Source organism: Lithobates pipiens, unplaced genomic scaffold, assembly GCF_037356315.1.
Source record: "Lithobates pipiens isolate NorthernLeopardFrog02 unplaced genomic scaffold, aLitPip1_a1.2 Scaffold_28, whole genome shotgun sequence".
Taxonomy (NCBI): Eukaryota; Metazoa; Chordata; class Amphibia; order Anura; family Ranidae; genus Lithobates; species Lithobates pipiens.
Window position 1 is genome coordinate 204,455,764 of NW_027507789.1, and position 14,431 is coordinate 204,470,194.

General features: G+C 43.5%; 1 protein-coding gene and 1 long non-coding RNA gene across 2 annotated transcripts in view; one reads left to right on the forward strand and one right to left on the reverse strand.

Annotated features, from left to right (window-relative positions):
- Positions 1–3,655: 3,655 nt before the first annotated feature.
- Positions 3,656–6,182, reverse strand: BHLHE23 (basic helix-loop-helix family member e23). The gene has a single exon (XM_077460333.1). The coding sequence runs from the start codon at positions 5,725–5,727 to the stop codon at positions 5,110–5,112; it is 618 nt and encodes a 205-aa protein (XP_077316459.1). The 5' UTR covers positions 5,728–6,182; the 3' UTR covers positions 3,656–5,109.
- A 7,090-nt stretch (positions 6,183–13,272) lies between these two features.
- The window catches only part of LOC143934936 (uncharacterized), a 129,482-nt gene continuing 128,323 nt past the window's right edge, over positions 13,273–14,431 (forward strand). Inside the window, exon 1 of the long non-coding RNA XR_013263440.1 lies at positions 13,273–13,405. This is a non-coding gene — a long non-coding RNA (uncharacterized LOC143934936). The remainder of the gene's footprint in view (positions 13,406–14,431) is intronic.

The window sequence follows — 14,431 nt, forward strand, 5'->3', positions numbered from 1 at the left end:
CCAGCCTGCCACAGTGCTCTGTCCCTTTTGCTGCGGACTGACAGCAGGATAGGCAGTAGAGCATGGAGCAGGCTAGCCTAGCGCCCCCCCAAGCCTGCCACAGTGCTACTTGATGGTGTCACCCCTCTGGCAGTTGTCACCTGGGTACAGTCCTCACCCCCCATAGCGATGCCACTGCAGTTACTGTTCAAATAACAATTTTCTGCCCGACTCCTTATGATTTCCAGATTGAAGGATCTCAAGTTGAGTGGTGCCAACCAACCACCTACAGCCCGAAATTTGCTCTATGTATTGCAAGTCTAAATGATACAGCATTGTCTTTGTGTTACCTTCACATGTATGCAGGTTTTCTATGTTTACCTTGCCTCAAGAATTGTACCCTCACCCCATTCCTTTCCTTAATGAGGCCCAATTCCACCCCCATAGCAGCCACATGGGCTGGTATGGCTATTGTCATGCCACTGCTTTTATTGACCTAACACTTTCTCCTTATCATTATCTACAGCAGTACTGGAAATAATTGAAGGACACTTAAGCCCAATCATGTTTTTAGGGTTTTATATGCTGACCCAATGTCTGGGTGTCCAAGGCGCATCAAACATTCAGGAAAATAAAACAATGCAGGGTTGACGATCAGATCTTTATAATCTGCAGACAGCCAGAATCAACAATTTTTTAAATCCTACAATGGATTTATTAAAACTGTGATTTCAAGGCATTACATTTACATAAAGCCAATACACATTCATCATTATCCCTTGCATTGATGGATCTTCCAGGAGAGATATTTGGACTTGTTTTGAAAAAAATATAAAAATATTCCAAGATTGTCATCCTTGTCCTTGCTTTTCAAAGCTGGTGGTATTGAACAAGGATGCAGGATTGAAGTTGTGTCTGCACTGCCAACTTACTAAGTACTGAAGCAAGGATGAAGATGACACTTTCCAGCAACAGCTGCTTCCATGTTTCTATCATGGGAGGCGTCCTTTAATAAGTTGGCCTTTTATGGCCCTCTGTATGAGTCTTGCCAATCAAATATCGATTTTCACTGTTACCTACAGGACATTTCCATTTTAATTTTTACTTTTGCTAAATACTTAAAAGGGTTGTAAAGGTTTGTTTTTTATTTTCTAAATAGGTTCCTTTAAGCTAGTGCATTGTTGGTTCACTTACCTTTTCCTTCAATTTTGCTTCTAAATGTTTTTTTTCTTTGTTTTCTTTGTCTGAATTTCTCACTTCCTGTTCCTCAGTAAGCTGTTCTGGCTGACTAAACACCGCTCGGATGATGGTGTGAAGTTTACTGAGGAGAAACAGGAAGTGAGAAATTCAGACAAAGAAAAAAAACATTTAGAAGGGAAATCAAAGGAAAAGGTAAGCGAACCAACAATGCACTAGCTTAAAGGAACCTATTTAGAAAAAAAAAAAACTTTAATTCAATTGGTCCCGCCTATTCAAAACGGATTTTTTTTTTGTTGTTGTTGTTTGAGGACTTGAGTGATAAAATCCTACTCAAGTTCTCGTAATAACCCACCAACCGTGGCTGTTTCTAAGGAGTTCAAATCTGCCTATTAAGCTGGACATTTTACAATCTGGTGGTACGATTTCCATTGGATCTAGAAACAACTATACAGTACAAGAGCCTGCCCGATTGGATACAAATTGATTAGATAATTTAGGTGGGCCCTCAAATTTCAAAATTAAATCTAGAGTTGATTGTGCAAAGACTGTATGATCAGATCGTAAGCTTTAGACTTTAAGTACGACTATCTCAGTGGCTGCTGGGGGACCTTGATTCCATGGAAGTAGGGTGGTGACCCATGGACTAAGCAGCCCATGTGCTGTAAGTGCTGAGAGGGTATAAGTAACTAAAGTGAGACCCAATCCTCCAGAATATATTCAAAACTAAAATGTTTTTGGTGCAAAATTATTTACAGTTGAGACAATCAAGTGTTACAGCAAGTTTTCTCAACCAGGGTTCCATGGAGCCCTAGGGTTCCTCAAGAGGTTGCTAGGCGTTCCTTGAGCAATGAACAATTTCTGCCTCCCAGATAAGTTTCCATTGACACCGTTTGGTCTTTTTTTTTCGTTATCTGAAAGGGAGGTAATTCTTCCCAATGACCACAAGTGTATGGACCATTCTTCCCACTGACTTCAAGTGTGAGGAGCATTCTTCCCACTGACCATCACTCTAATGTATCATGAGTTGTAGATATAGTCACTTTTAGCAGGAGTTCCCCGAGACCGGAAAGATATTTCAAGAATTCCTCTGTTAAAAACGTTGAGAGGCTGTGTTACAGTATATGAAAACCTGTAGCAAGAGGGGGCTTGGGTCCAAAAATAATAATAAAAAATTGCATTAGGTTCAAAATGGTAAATATTAAAATTCTAAATAGTATCTCTTTGAACCTGGCTTTCAGATTTTACCTAAGTGGAATTAAATTCAAAGGGGTGCAAGCAAGGGATCAAATATAAGTATGCATAGATCTCAACCTGGCTTAGCAGAAAGTAAAAAAAAAAAAAATTAAAAAAGAAACAACATTAAGAAAAAGGCCTTTAACTTTTTTTGGTGTTTGTAGTGCACCCCCACATCACTTTGGTTTATATAAGACCATTCACTCAATTAAAATCTTCTTTACAAGACAGTAGAATATTCCTGGATGGGCAATTGTGAGAAACAGAATAGTATAAAATCGATATGACTTTCATTTAACCTTCTATTTGATATTTAGTAACAACTGTTCTCATCCTATGGTGCGAAAAAATAAAAAAACAGCTGCCTTTGAGTGTATGGAAAATTAAAAATGTATATTGAATATTTTAAAAAGTTCTATAGAATAGGGTACTGGTATACAGAGCTAACAATCATTGTGGATTTTACCCAATAACCAAATGACTAGTACTATTAAAATAAAAAAGTAACATTTTAAGGTCGGCCTTCATTTCTATAAGCAAATATACAAGGTCTGGGATGCAACATTTCACCAAGCAACAATGTAACTTTTAATAAAGTCAGGCAAGGAGATTTGACCACAAATGAACTTTTCTTTAAATAAATCTGTTATTTTACAGTTAGTCTGGTTAAAAAAAAAAGACATAAGTCCACCTAGTTCAACCAATAAAAAGGGAACAAAATATATAATAAAAAATGTAAATTAAAAAAAATTAAAATAAACATAATAGTAATAAATATAAAAGGGGAGCTGAATAATAAAAAAAAAAATATTGGGTCAACCATAAATTTTCTATAAACAAATATGCAAGGTCTAGGATGCAACATTTCATCAAGTAAACAATGCAACCTTTAATAAAGTCAAGCAAGTGAATTTAGCCACAAATGAACCTTTTTTTTGTAAATAATAAATATGATATTTACGACCAATGAAGTCAAACATGAATTCCCAATGTGGGCCACCTTTGTTGGGTTTATCTATGCTTAAAGTGCCCTTAAAATTGCTGTTGCACAAAAATTGTAGCCTTCAAAAATACAAATACAAGATGGTAACGCCATTTATAACCAACGGATTTGCAAAAACTGTAATCGGAAAAAACATATTCACCTGCTTTTATGCCCTTTTTTTTTATTTTTTTTACCCAACTACTAATAGTGTAAGTATGCCTTAAGCAAAAACAGTTGTTAAAATGTAGCTTTTAAAAAAAAAAAAAGACAATAACCTTTCATAAAGTCAGACAAGTAGATTTAGCCATAAATTAACTTTTTTCTTGTAAATATTAAATCTTTTATTTTACGACCAATGGAGTCCAATGTGAATCCCCAATCAGGGTGCCTTTGTTGGGTCAATCAATGCTTAAAGCTGGCTACACATTATACAATATTCCTTTTTAGATTTACCAAAACTATATAATAAGAGGTCAAACCTAAACACTTTCAAGTTGTATGCAATTGGGCAGGCCCTTGTACTACATAGTTTAAGGTAAATCTATAGGAAATTGAACAAGAAAATGTTTTGATATGTAGCCTCAGCTTAAAGTGCCTAGAAAATTTCTATCTGTTAAAAAAAAAGTAAGTAAAAAAGTAAGAAGTGCCTATAAAATTACTGTTGCGCAAAAATCATAGCCTCCAAAAAACGAATACAAGATGGTAACGCCATTTATAATCGATTTGCAGAAACAACTGTAGTCATAAAAACAAATTCACTTGCTTTATGCTACTTTTTTTTAACTGTTTTACCCAACTGTCACTATTTTAAGGATACCTCAAGCAAAGACAGTTGTTTAAATGTAGACTTTTAAAAAAAAGACATCACTTAATAATGTAAAAGCTGGTCATACATGTTAAATTTTCTTGCACAATTTTCCTTTTAGATTTACCAAAAAAACATATAATATGAGGTCATACAGACTAAGCGACTTTCAATTGTATCCAATTAGGTAGGTCCTTGCACTATGCTGTTCAAGGTAAATGTAAAGGAATATTGTACAAGTTAATTGAACATGTATGGCCAGCCTAAGATAATAGCATGGATGATGATGAGGAGGAGGATGATTATAAGGGTGATGAGGAGGAGGGGGATGATGATGATGATGATGAGGAGGAGGATGATGATGAAGAGGAGTAGAAGGAGGATGATCATGAGGAGGAGGAGGAGGATGATGATGATGGTGATGAGGAGGAAGAAGAGAGGGAGGAGGAGAAGGATGATGGGGATGATCATTAGGAGAAGGATGATGATGAGGATGAGAGGATAATGATAATTCCAGCCCACATTCTGTAAAAATAAATTAATAAATTAATAAATTAAAAAATAAATTATTCAGGTTCTGCCAGAGAAAGAAGAAAACATGACCCAACTTTTTGAAAGCTTGTCTGATTTATTATTTTTGTTTCCATCATAAATCCAGACTTTCTAATGGAAGGAATCTTCTGTGTTGAAGTCCTAAGTGGTGGACCTGTAGAAATGTTCAATGCAATGGAGACCTTCCTCTCACCATGGATAAAAGGAAGAGAAGCAAGATAACATGGGCACAGTACATGACCCCCCCAGATCCCAGCAAAGGCAGAGGGTGAACTTTTGTAGAGAGAGTCCTGAGAAGTGGGTGGCAAGAGAGAGAAAGAAAAGTCCTGAAGATGGTCAAGGTGGAGAAGGTCCATCAAGGTTTGTCTGTACAATGCTTGCAAAGGCTTGAGGTGGCACCAGGGAAGGCTGTGCATTTCTCGGGAGAGGTTGGCACGTTGCTGCCAGCAGGGTATGGGTACACAGAGGACTGTCCAAAGGGAGGCAGGTTGGTGGTCATGGTCTGTCCTTGGTTGAGGTAAGCCACCAGCCTCCTCATCTCCTCCAGAGCCTGGGCCTGCATGAGGATGTAGTTCTTGGCAAGGAGCAAGGTGGCAATCTTGGAGAGTTTCCTGACGGATGGGCTGTGGGCATAGGGGATGACGGACCGGAGGCCGTCCAAGGCATCGTTCAGGTCGTGCATCCTCCTCCTCTCTCGGGCGTTGATGCTCAGCCTCAGGGACCTTGGCTCCTTGGGCTTCTTGCTGCCGAGCTTGCCCCCGTCGGTGTCGTTCTTGCCCTGCTCGTAGCCGTCCTCGTCGTCCCCGGTCTGCTCGTCGCTGCTGTCCCGGGAGTTGGGGTTGAAGTCGAGAGACTGAGGCGCTGCGTAATTGCGCGTAGGATCCGCACCGCGGAGGGCGCCGTAGAAGGTATGCCCGTAGCTCTGTGCCAGGGACAGGTAGGAGTCGGCGGCGACTGACTTCATCTCATCCATCCCCTGTGCAGCCAAGTGAGCAGCCCAGGCTTACATAGACATGGAAGGAGGAGGGTGAGGGGGGGAGGAGGGAGGCTGTAATCCTGAAAGCTTCAGGGAGCCAGTGCCACTCTTCTATGCCTTCCTCTGCCCACTGCCAGGGAGAGCTGACTATTACCCTGCAGACACCTTTTTATGTCCGCCTCTTCCCTGCAGCCCCCTTCTATATACTCCTCTGCACGCTGCTCTTCCCTGCAGCCCCTTCTATATCCCCTCTGCCCACTGCTCTTCCTTGAAGACCCCTTCTGTGTACTCCGCTGCCTACTACCAGGCAGCACTGCTCTACCCTGCAGTCACCCTTTTATGTCTTCCTCTGCCCACTGCCAGGCAGCACTGCTTTTCCCTGCCAGTCTCACCTTCCCCCTGCCAACGTCACTGCTCTGCCCCCTCTTCCTTGTCCACTCTTCCACTGACTGCCAACCTTCTAGGTACTGCCCACTGTCACAGCATCACCAGGTGATATGCTGTCCTGCCCTGTCATTAACTGCCCACTGGCCAATCAGAGGCTCAGACTTGGTGCCCACTCCCTTGCCAGTCTTAGAAGAACTAATGATCAATGCCAGTCAGCTTGTTTTACCAGCTGATGTATTGTTTGCTGAAAGATTTAGTGTTCTATACCCAGATGCCTGCTTCTGGCTTTACTATACAATGAGTGCCCTATGGGCTCCGCCTTATTGCCCAGTGTCTGCCAGTCTGAGGATAATTTATAGTTATCAATGCCAGTCTGTGTCACCGACTGTCCTCCTCTTGTTTTACCAGCTAATGCATTGTTTGCTGACCAAGTATAACCAATTCAGGTGCCTATACTTCTAGCATTAGTGTACAATTAGTGCCTAGAGGCTCATACTTGTGTCCCCTCCCTGCCAGTCTGAGAAGCATTAATGATCAATGCCAGTCTGGGTCATGGACTGTCCTCTGCTACCAGCTAATGCATTGTTTGCTGACTGATCAGTGTTCTATACCCAAGTCTTGTTCAGGTGCCTATAATTCTATCTTTAGTGTATAATTGGTGCCCAACTGCCCAATTAGAATCTCAACCTTGCTGCCCAGTGCCTGCCAGTCTGAGGATAATTTATAGCTATCAATGCCAGTCTGTCATGGGCTGACCTCTGCGTGTTTTTACCAGCTAATGCATTGTTTGCTGACCAGGTGTTCTATAACCAAGTATTGTTCAGATGCCTACTTCTAGCTTTAGTGTACAGTTAGAGCCCAATCAGAGGCTCAGCCTTAGTGCCCACTCCCTGCCAGTCTCAGAGGAATTAATGATCAATGGACATCTCCTGTCGGTTTCGCCGGCTAATGTACTGTTTGCCTCCAGATCAGGTGTTCTATGTCCAAGTTTTGTTCAGATGCCCTTCCAGCTTCCCTATACAAGTACTGCAAAATCAGAGGCTCAGCCTTTGTGCCCATTCTCAGAATAAATTGATCAGTGCCAGTCTGGGTAAAGGGCCGTTTCCTGCCAGTCTTGCCCGCCAATACTGCTTGTGGCCAGATCAATTGTTCTTGTTCTGAATGCCCACTTCCAGATTCATTGTAATTATACTGGCAAATCAGAGGCTTAACCTTAGTGTCCACTGCCTGCCACCATCAAAATCGTTTGATCAATGCCAGTCTGTGTAAGGGACAGTCTTCTGCCAGTCTGAGAGTCTTACACTGTTTGCTGCCAGATCAAGTGTTCTATGCCAATTCTTGTTCAGATGCCAGCTTCAGATGTCCAGGTGTCTATGTATAACTTTTCAGCCTCAATGTACAGATACTGCACAATCCGAGCCTTAGCCTTAGTGCCCACTACCTGCCAGCATCAAATTGATCAATGCCAGTTTGTGTAATGGCAGTCTTATCAGCACTGTTTGCTGCCAGTTCAAGTGTTCTATACTAAAGTCTTGTTCAGATGCCCACTTCTAGATACTGCACAGTCAGAGGCTCAGTCTTAGTGCCCAGTCCCTGCCAGTCTCAGAATAATTTACTGTGATCAATGCCAGGCCAGCCTGTGTAATGGACCGTCCCTTGCCAGTCTTACCAGCTAATGTACTCTTTGCTGTCAGGCTCAGCCCTAGTGTTTTCTGCACCTAAATCTTGTTGAAGATGTAAATTTTAATAATATACTGATCAATGTCAATCTATGCAATGGACCACCCAATGCCCGTCTTACCAGAGAATGTACTCTTTGCTGTCAGCTCTAGTGTTGGTTACACCCAAATCGTGTGAAGAATGCCCACTCCTATTGGTAATGCAAGGGTATCTTAATGAACCTGCGCTACCTTATCCAGAAGCTCCAGTCCCTTTACTAACAGCAACAGCTGTCCTTGTGCCCTGTGCCAGTCATGTCTGCTTTTGCCCCACTGCCCCCAGCAGTCTCAGGAGACGGATCTGCCCTTGCCAAGCACAAAATATAAAAGTTCATATGCCCCTGGCAGTCTGTACCCCCTGCATAGATCCTAGCTCAAGCAGAGTAGAAGACAATCAATGGGGGGGGGGGGGGGTTGCTTATATAAGACGTCATTGTCTTGGGGGGATTTCAGGGGCTGGCTATCACTAAGAGAGAGATTAATTTACCACTTTCACAGCTGTGTCCTAATAAGATTTACACTTCATACCAATCAGTAAGGTGTACACATCAGCAATACTAAATGACAAAAATACCTTTATAAAACCTATAGGAAATAAAAAAAATCATATTTGCTTACAGGGAGCATAGTGTTTATTTAACCTCATTAGAGACTGTGAGGAGTCAATGGATAATCACAACAAGAATTCTACAAATAAAATAAAAAAATATATTTTATATATATATATATATATATATATATATATATATATATATATATATATATATTTATTTATTTTTTCTCAAGTTCACTTATCATGGGGGGAAATGTGAGAGACTGGCATTGATCACCTTATTCTAAAAAATGCTTTTTACATGGTTATGACTAACTTTCATACTAAGTTGGAGAAGAGTCCATTTGTTAATTTGACTTCCTCCTCTAACTACTTGTTCTGGGTCAGTGAATCAAAGACATCTGAAGGCAAAGCAGCAACAGGACAGCCAGGCAACTAGCATTTTCAGTAGCTTCAAGTAGAGGTGCATCACAGTCCAGAGATGGGGGCAGAGGGTTGTTATATATATATATATATATATATATATATATATATATATATATATATATATATATATTATATACAAGTGCCTGAACAAGGACCTTCATTGAGGGATCACCATGTATTATTTTAATTAAAACTGCAGATTTAAAAATTACTTTTGGAGGCAAATCTGATTCTTTTCTGGTGGGCAATGCCCATATACCCTGTCTGTGCAATTAAACTATCTTTTACTAAATGAATCCTGAATTGTCCTGCTCTCCCCGTATTATACAAATGTGTGTGTGTTTGTGCACACTTCAGAGTTCTCACAATGGGCTCCATTCCTATACTTACAAACTCATCTGCACAGACTACTGTAATCCTGCCCTGCAGCACCATCTACTGGATATAATGCACACAGCAAATGTAACTTTTAAAACTGCAGGCAGCAAGTAGAATGAGTCACATATTTGTTTTTTGTTTTTTTTGTGACAAATATTATTGATGTGTTAACAAAAAAAGTCAAATTCTTTATTTTTATTTTGAGTTTAAAATAATACATTGCAGCCACATTTAACAAGCTTTTTACAATGATTCTGGATGACTTTGCAGCCTCTTGTCACATGATTCTGTAGTGGCGCAAGCTTCCTCTCATTCTCAAATTCTTAGCTTTACAAAATTATACTTAGATGGTGGGTAGGGGTTGGAACCAAATAACGGTGTTTGGAGGTGGTGGGGGGGGGGGGGGGGGGGGGCTGCAGTTCTGGCACCTATAGCACTGAATGTATGCCAAAGGACGATGCTCGGAGGTGGGTAGGGCGTGGAACCAAAGTACGGTGCTCGGAGGTGGGTAGGGGGTGGAACCAAAGTACGGTGCTCAGAGGTGGGTAGGGGGTGGAACCAAAGGACGATGCTCGGAGGTGGGTAGGGCGTGGAACCAAACGATGCTCGGAGGTGGGTAGGGCGTGGAACCAAAGGACGATGCTCGGAGGTGGGTAGGGCGTGGAACCAAAGGATGGTGCTCGGAGGTGGGTAGGGGGTGGAACCAAAGGATGGTGCTCGGAGGTGGGTAGGGGGTGGAACCAAAGGACGGTGCTCGGAGGTGGGTAGGGGGTGGAACCAAAGGACGGTGCTCGGAGGTGGGAGGGGAGTGAAGACAAGGGTTGACTCAGAAGGAAGGAAGAAGTACTTGCACCTATTCTCTGTTTTAAAAAAAAAGTCCTGTTCTATAGTGTATATAGGTGAGGTCCCTTTAGTGCAGGGCCGGGCCGAAGGGTAGGCAAAAATGGGGGCTGTCTTCAATTTAGAAGAAGGACTGTGCAAAAAAGGGCAAGATCTGCAAACTATACTACTGAGATAGTCACAGCTCATAGGGAAAGGGGGGGGGGGTCGGTTGGGTTTTCGCTTTTAATGCTAATGAACATAGTCCCAGCTTCATTTAGACGTGTGGTTGGTGTGTGGTAAAAATGCACAGTTGAGCTGTGTTTTTGCTGTCTCCCAACTGCCCCACCCACCCCCAAGCCACAATATGCAGCAAATAGGAGTGTTTACATGCCAGGGTCATGATGCTTTGCTTCACATCTGCAGCAAAATCTTCCCGACATGTAGCAATTGCTGGGTGGCAAGCCTGCTGAACGCGACACATGTTGACACATGCACGTGGTTGCAGTGCATTTTTCTGCAAAAAATGGGTTAAAACAGGCAGTGAGGGGGTGTCACATTGCCCGTCGATCACCTCCTGAAGCGTGATCTGAATGTGGATTGGGCTTCAGAGGAAAGGTAGATTAGAAATGAACCCTTGGAGCTGTTTTTCACAGGCCTGAAATGTGAGATGCAATGGGCTCTACTGTGCAGTATTCTGGGGTGTCTTTCAATGGTACCATAATGCACATAGAGCGGGTGAGCTGCCATACATTGTGCTACCTTGCTACAATGCCAAAATGTGCATGGGCCATCAGGGATTGGCACTTTGTCATGTTAGATGTGTTGCCTTTACTGAAGATGGTTCAGGTATCAAACAGAGCAGTCTGCAGCCTCCCTATTCTGTGTTCAAAATCCTATTTGGCTGGTGTGGAAGCAGGGCTGCTGTTAGAAATCACGGGGCCCCATAAAGCCTACCTGGCAAGGGCCTCCCCTCTCCTTTTCTCTGCAACCACCACTGCACAGAAGAATGTGTAAGAGGCACACGAGGCTTCCTGCTCATTCACAAATTTAGGCATAGTAAATACAGTTTACTACGCTTCAGTGATGAATGGACACAGGAGTGATTGGTACTGATCACTCAGTGTGTTTATTCAGGAAAGGAAGGGGTCAGCAAATTACATATTTTCCTGGCGCAACCAACCCCCCCCCCCCTCCATCCTGAAACATCCCCCTGTGTGCATGCAGCAGCTGTTGGTGGGAAAGGAGAAGAGGGAAGCTGGCTGTGCTCTGGGGGAAAGGAGTACACAGGGGGGCCCCAAACAGCAGATGAAAGGGATGTTTGTGCTACGACCAATCCCCCTGCAGTGCAGCCGGAGGGAGGAAGAGGAGGAGAAGCTGGCCATGCTGCAGAGAGAGGCAGAAGAGGATTGGTGTCTGCAATAAGACAGTACAGCAAGCCCTCCTGCTCGGCAGGGGCCCCGGCCCCCATTTGAACTGATGGGGCCCAGGTCCAGTACAGGAGGGCTGGCTGTACTGCCTTATCAGTGCCCCTGTGTGGAAGTGCCTCTCTCTGCCAATAGAGGGCGCTGTGGAAGTGAAGGCTGGGTGGGTCTGTATTGAGCTGACCAAGCAAATTGCCATCTAATATCACCCTCTTGTGGTAGGCAGAAGCAGTGTCTGCAGCAGCTCCCCAAGCTGTAAACACAGTGTGGGGGGGTGTTCTCTTCATTAAAGGCAACCCATAATGCTGACTTTTATTTTGAGCCTGCCAAGGTGGGTGTCAGTGGCTCTGCGTCCATTAGGGGTGCCCAGGCACCGCCCCCTCTGTCTGGCCCCTTTTCCCTTTTCAAATGCCGGGCGCCTGATATTTACAGCAACGGGGTGTTTTTTGAAGCTCCTGATTAGAACCATAGGCTCTAATAGGCTTCAAAAAAGGTGGACTCGGAGCGCAGAGCGTCGCACTCGCAGTCCACCCAGGTGTGTTAGAAAAGAGAATATTAATTTGCTTTTCTAACACTGAACAGTCTCTCAGCCAATCGGGAGGCGTGGGTCTAATACCCGTCACCTAATTGGCTGAAGGCACAGGCGCTCCGATTGGATGCCTAGCAGGAAGGAAGAAGAGACAAATGGAGGACACAGGAGCAACCTCCTGACCCACTGCTCATCCCACCATCCCACGGCTCGCTGCCATCACCCGCTGCCTGATCCCCCACCAAGATGGGCTAAGTGGCGGTCAGTCAGCAAGCAAGTGGGTCACAGTGGCTGCATTTGATGGGGCACAGTGCATTGATGTGGCTGCATTTGATGGGGCACAAGTGGTTACATTTGATGGAACACAGGTAGCTGCATATAATGGGTACAGTGGCTGCATATAATGGGTACAGTGGCTGCATTTGATGGGCACAGTGGCTGCATTTGATGGGCACAGTGGCTGCATTTGATGGGGCACAAGTGGCTGCAATTGATGGGGCACAAGTGGCTGCAATTGATGGGGCACAAGTGGCTGCAATTGATGGGCACAAGTGGCTGCAATTGATGGGCACAAGTGGCTGCAATTGATGGGCACAAGTGACTGCAATTGATGGCACAGTGGCTGCATTTGATGGGCACAGTGACTGCAATTGATGGCACAGTGGCTGCATTTGATGGGCACAGTGACTGCAATTGGATGGCACAGTGGATGCATTTGATGGGCACAGTGGCTGCAATTGATGGGGCACAGTGGCTGCAATTGATGGCACAGTGGCTGCATTTGATGGGCACAAGTGGCTGCATTTGATGGGCACAGTGGCTGCATTTGATGTGTTTTTTTCAGTATTTCAGAATTTTTAGTTTGTTTGCGCCCCCCAAAATTCTGTGCACCAGCTGCCACTGGTGGGTGTGGATACTTGATCTACACATTCAGCATTGCGGGCCATCAGCTGCTTATATGGCGTGGCAGGGAATATGTGGATCACAGAGCTGGCTGAATTGATTGGCAATTAGAGTGGCAGGTAGTACATGTGTGTATTGCAAGTCTCATCAACCATGGCAACAGTACTGTGCGTGACGTAGAGCAGTGGTTCTCAACCTCAGTCCTCAAGAACCCCCAACAGGCCATGTTTGCAGGATTTCCTTTATCTGGCACAGGTGCTTTAAATCAGAGTCAATGGCTTGGTATTATTTAATTCTAAGAGAAATTCCCAAAGCATGGCCTGTTGGGGGTACTTGAGGTTGGGAATCGCTGATGTAGACAACCCAGAATTCCGATCTCCCAACTCATGTGATTGTCTCATTGCTTTTTCACAGGTGCCTGCACAGAGCTGGAGGTTTAATTACAGACATCCCCAGCAACAGGCGTTCCATCTCTGGTGTGATCCATTCAGTGGATTTCCTGCAGCATCTTTTCTGACACCACTAAGACCGTGATCATGTGAGTATAGGAAACCAATCAGCAGCCAATGCCAGAGGGGTTACTGGTTAACCATAGACCAATATCTGTGGGACGGAAGCGGATGGCTTTTGCATCACCACACTACAGTTCCATGTAAAAGCACAAATCCAACTGCAGGAGGGAGATTCCCCCTTATTTCCTGTGTGGTCACTGAGACAGGAAGTGAACAAAAATCTCTCCAATAAGGGCAAAGGCCATAATAAAACTTTTTTTTTTCTATCAAAGTAGAGCGAGGAAAGAAAACCTTTGCTGGATTTTATTGGTGTCTCTTGGGAAATCATTACTTCCTGTGTGGTCACCAGAACAGGAAATTATGTGAAATTTTCTCAACAGGGACACAAAGGGCAGCAAAAAAAAAAACCTGACAAATAAAAAGAAACATTTGGGGCAGAGTTGAGCTTTTTGTTGATGGGATCAAGTTTTAAAAACACGAAGCCTTGCCCAAGCGCCAAGTTACACATCGCTTTGCAATTACAGGTGGCGGCGATTAGGAGAGCTGTCTCCTGATTGGCTGCAGTGCCAGAGGGGAGACCAGGAACTGCATCCCTGGAGAACTTCGAGGAGGTGGGTTGTATACCTGGTCTTAGTGTAATTATAAAGGGGTTCATTTATTGTCTTTGTTAAAAAATGTGGTGCTTAGTTATGTACATTACTGCTTGTAGCATCTGTTATTCATCAATCAACCAGCAGAGGGGGCCATATATACATTATAACCATAATATTAGATAGAAGAGTAAGAAACAATATACTTGGGAGGACTGAATTCCATTGGCTGGCAGCCTCACTTATATACTAAGGAGGGATGAGTGAGAGTTTGTATTTCTCTCATATTTTAACTAAACTGGGAATTTTACTTATTTAGGAAAATGACAAAAAAAAAAATGTATTTTTGTGTTTTTGTTGTGTGTTTTTTTTTTTTTTTGTTTTGTTTTTAGGATTTTAAATGGCCCCTGAGTGTTACAATGCGCCCCTCATCCACCCTGGTCTTGTTTTTATGCGCCTCAT

Excerpts from the sequence above, each read along its gene's own strand:
- BHLHE23 (XM_077460333.1), bottom strand. The coding sequence starts at position 5,727 with ATGGATGAGATGAAGTCAGTCGCCGCCGACTCCTACCTGTCCCTGGCA.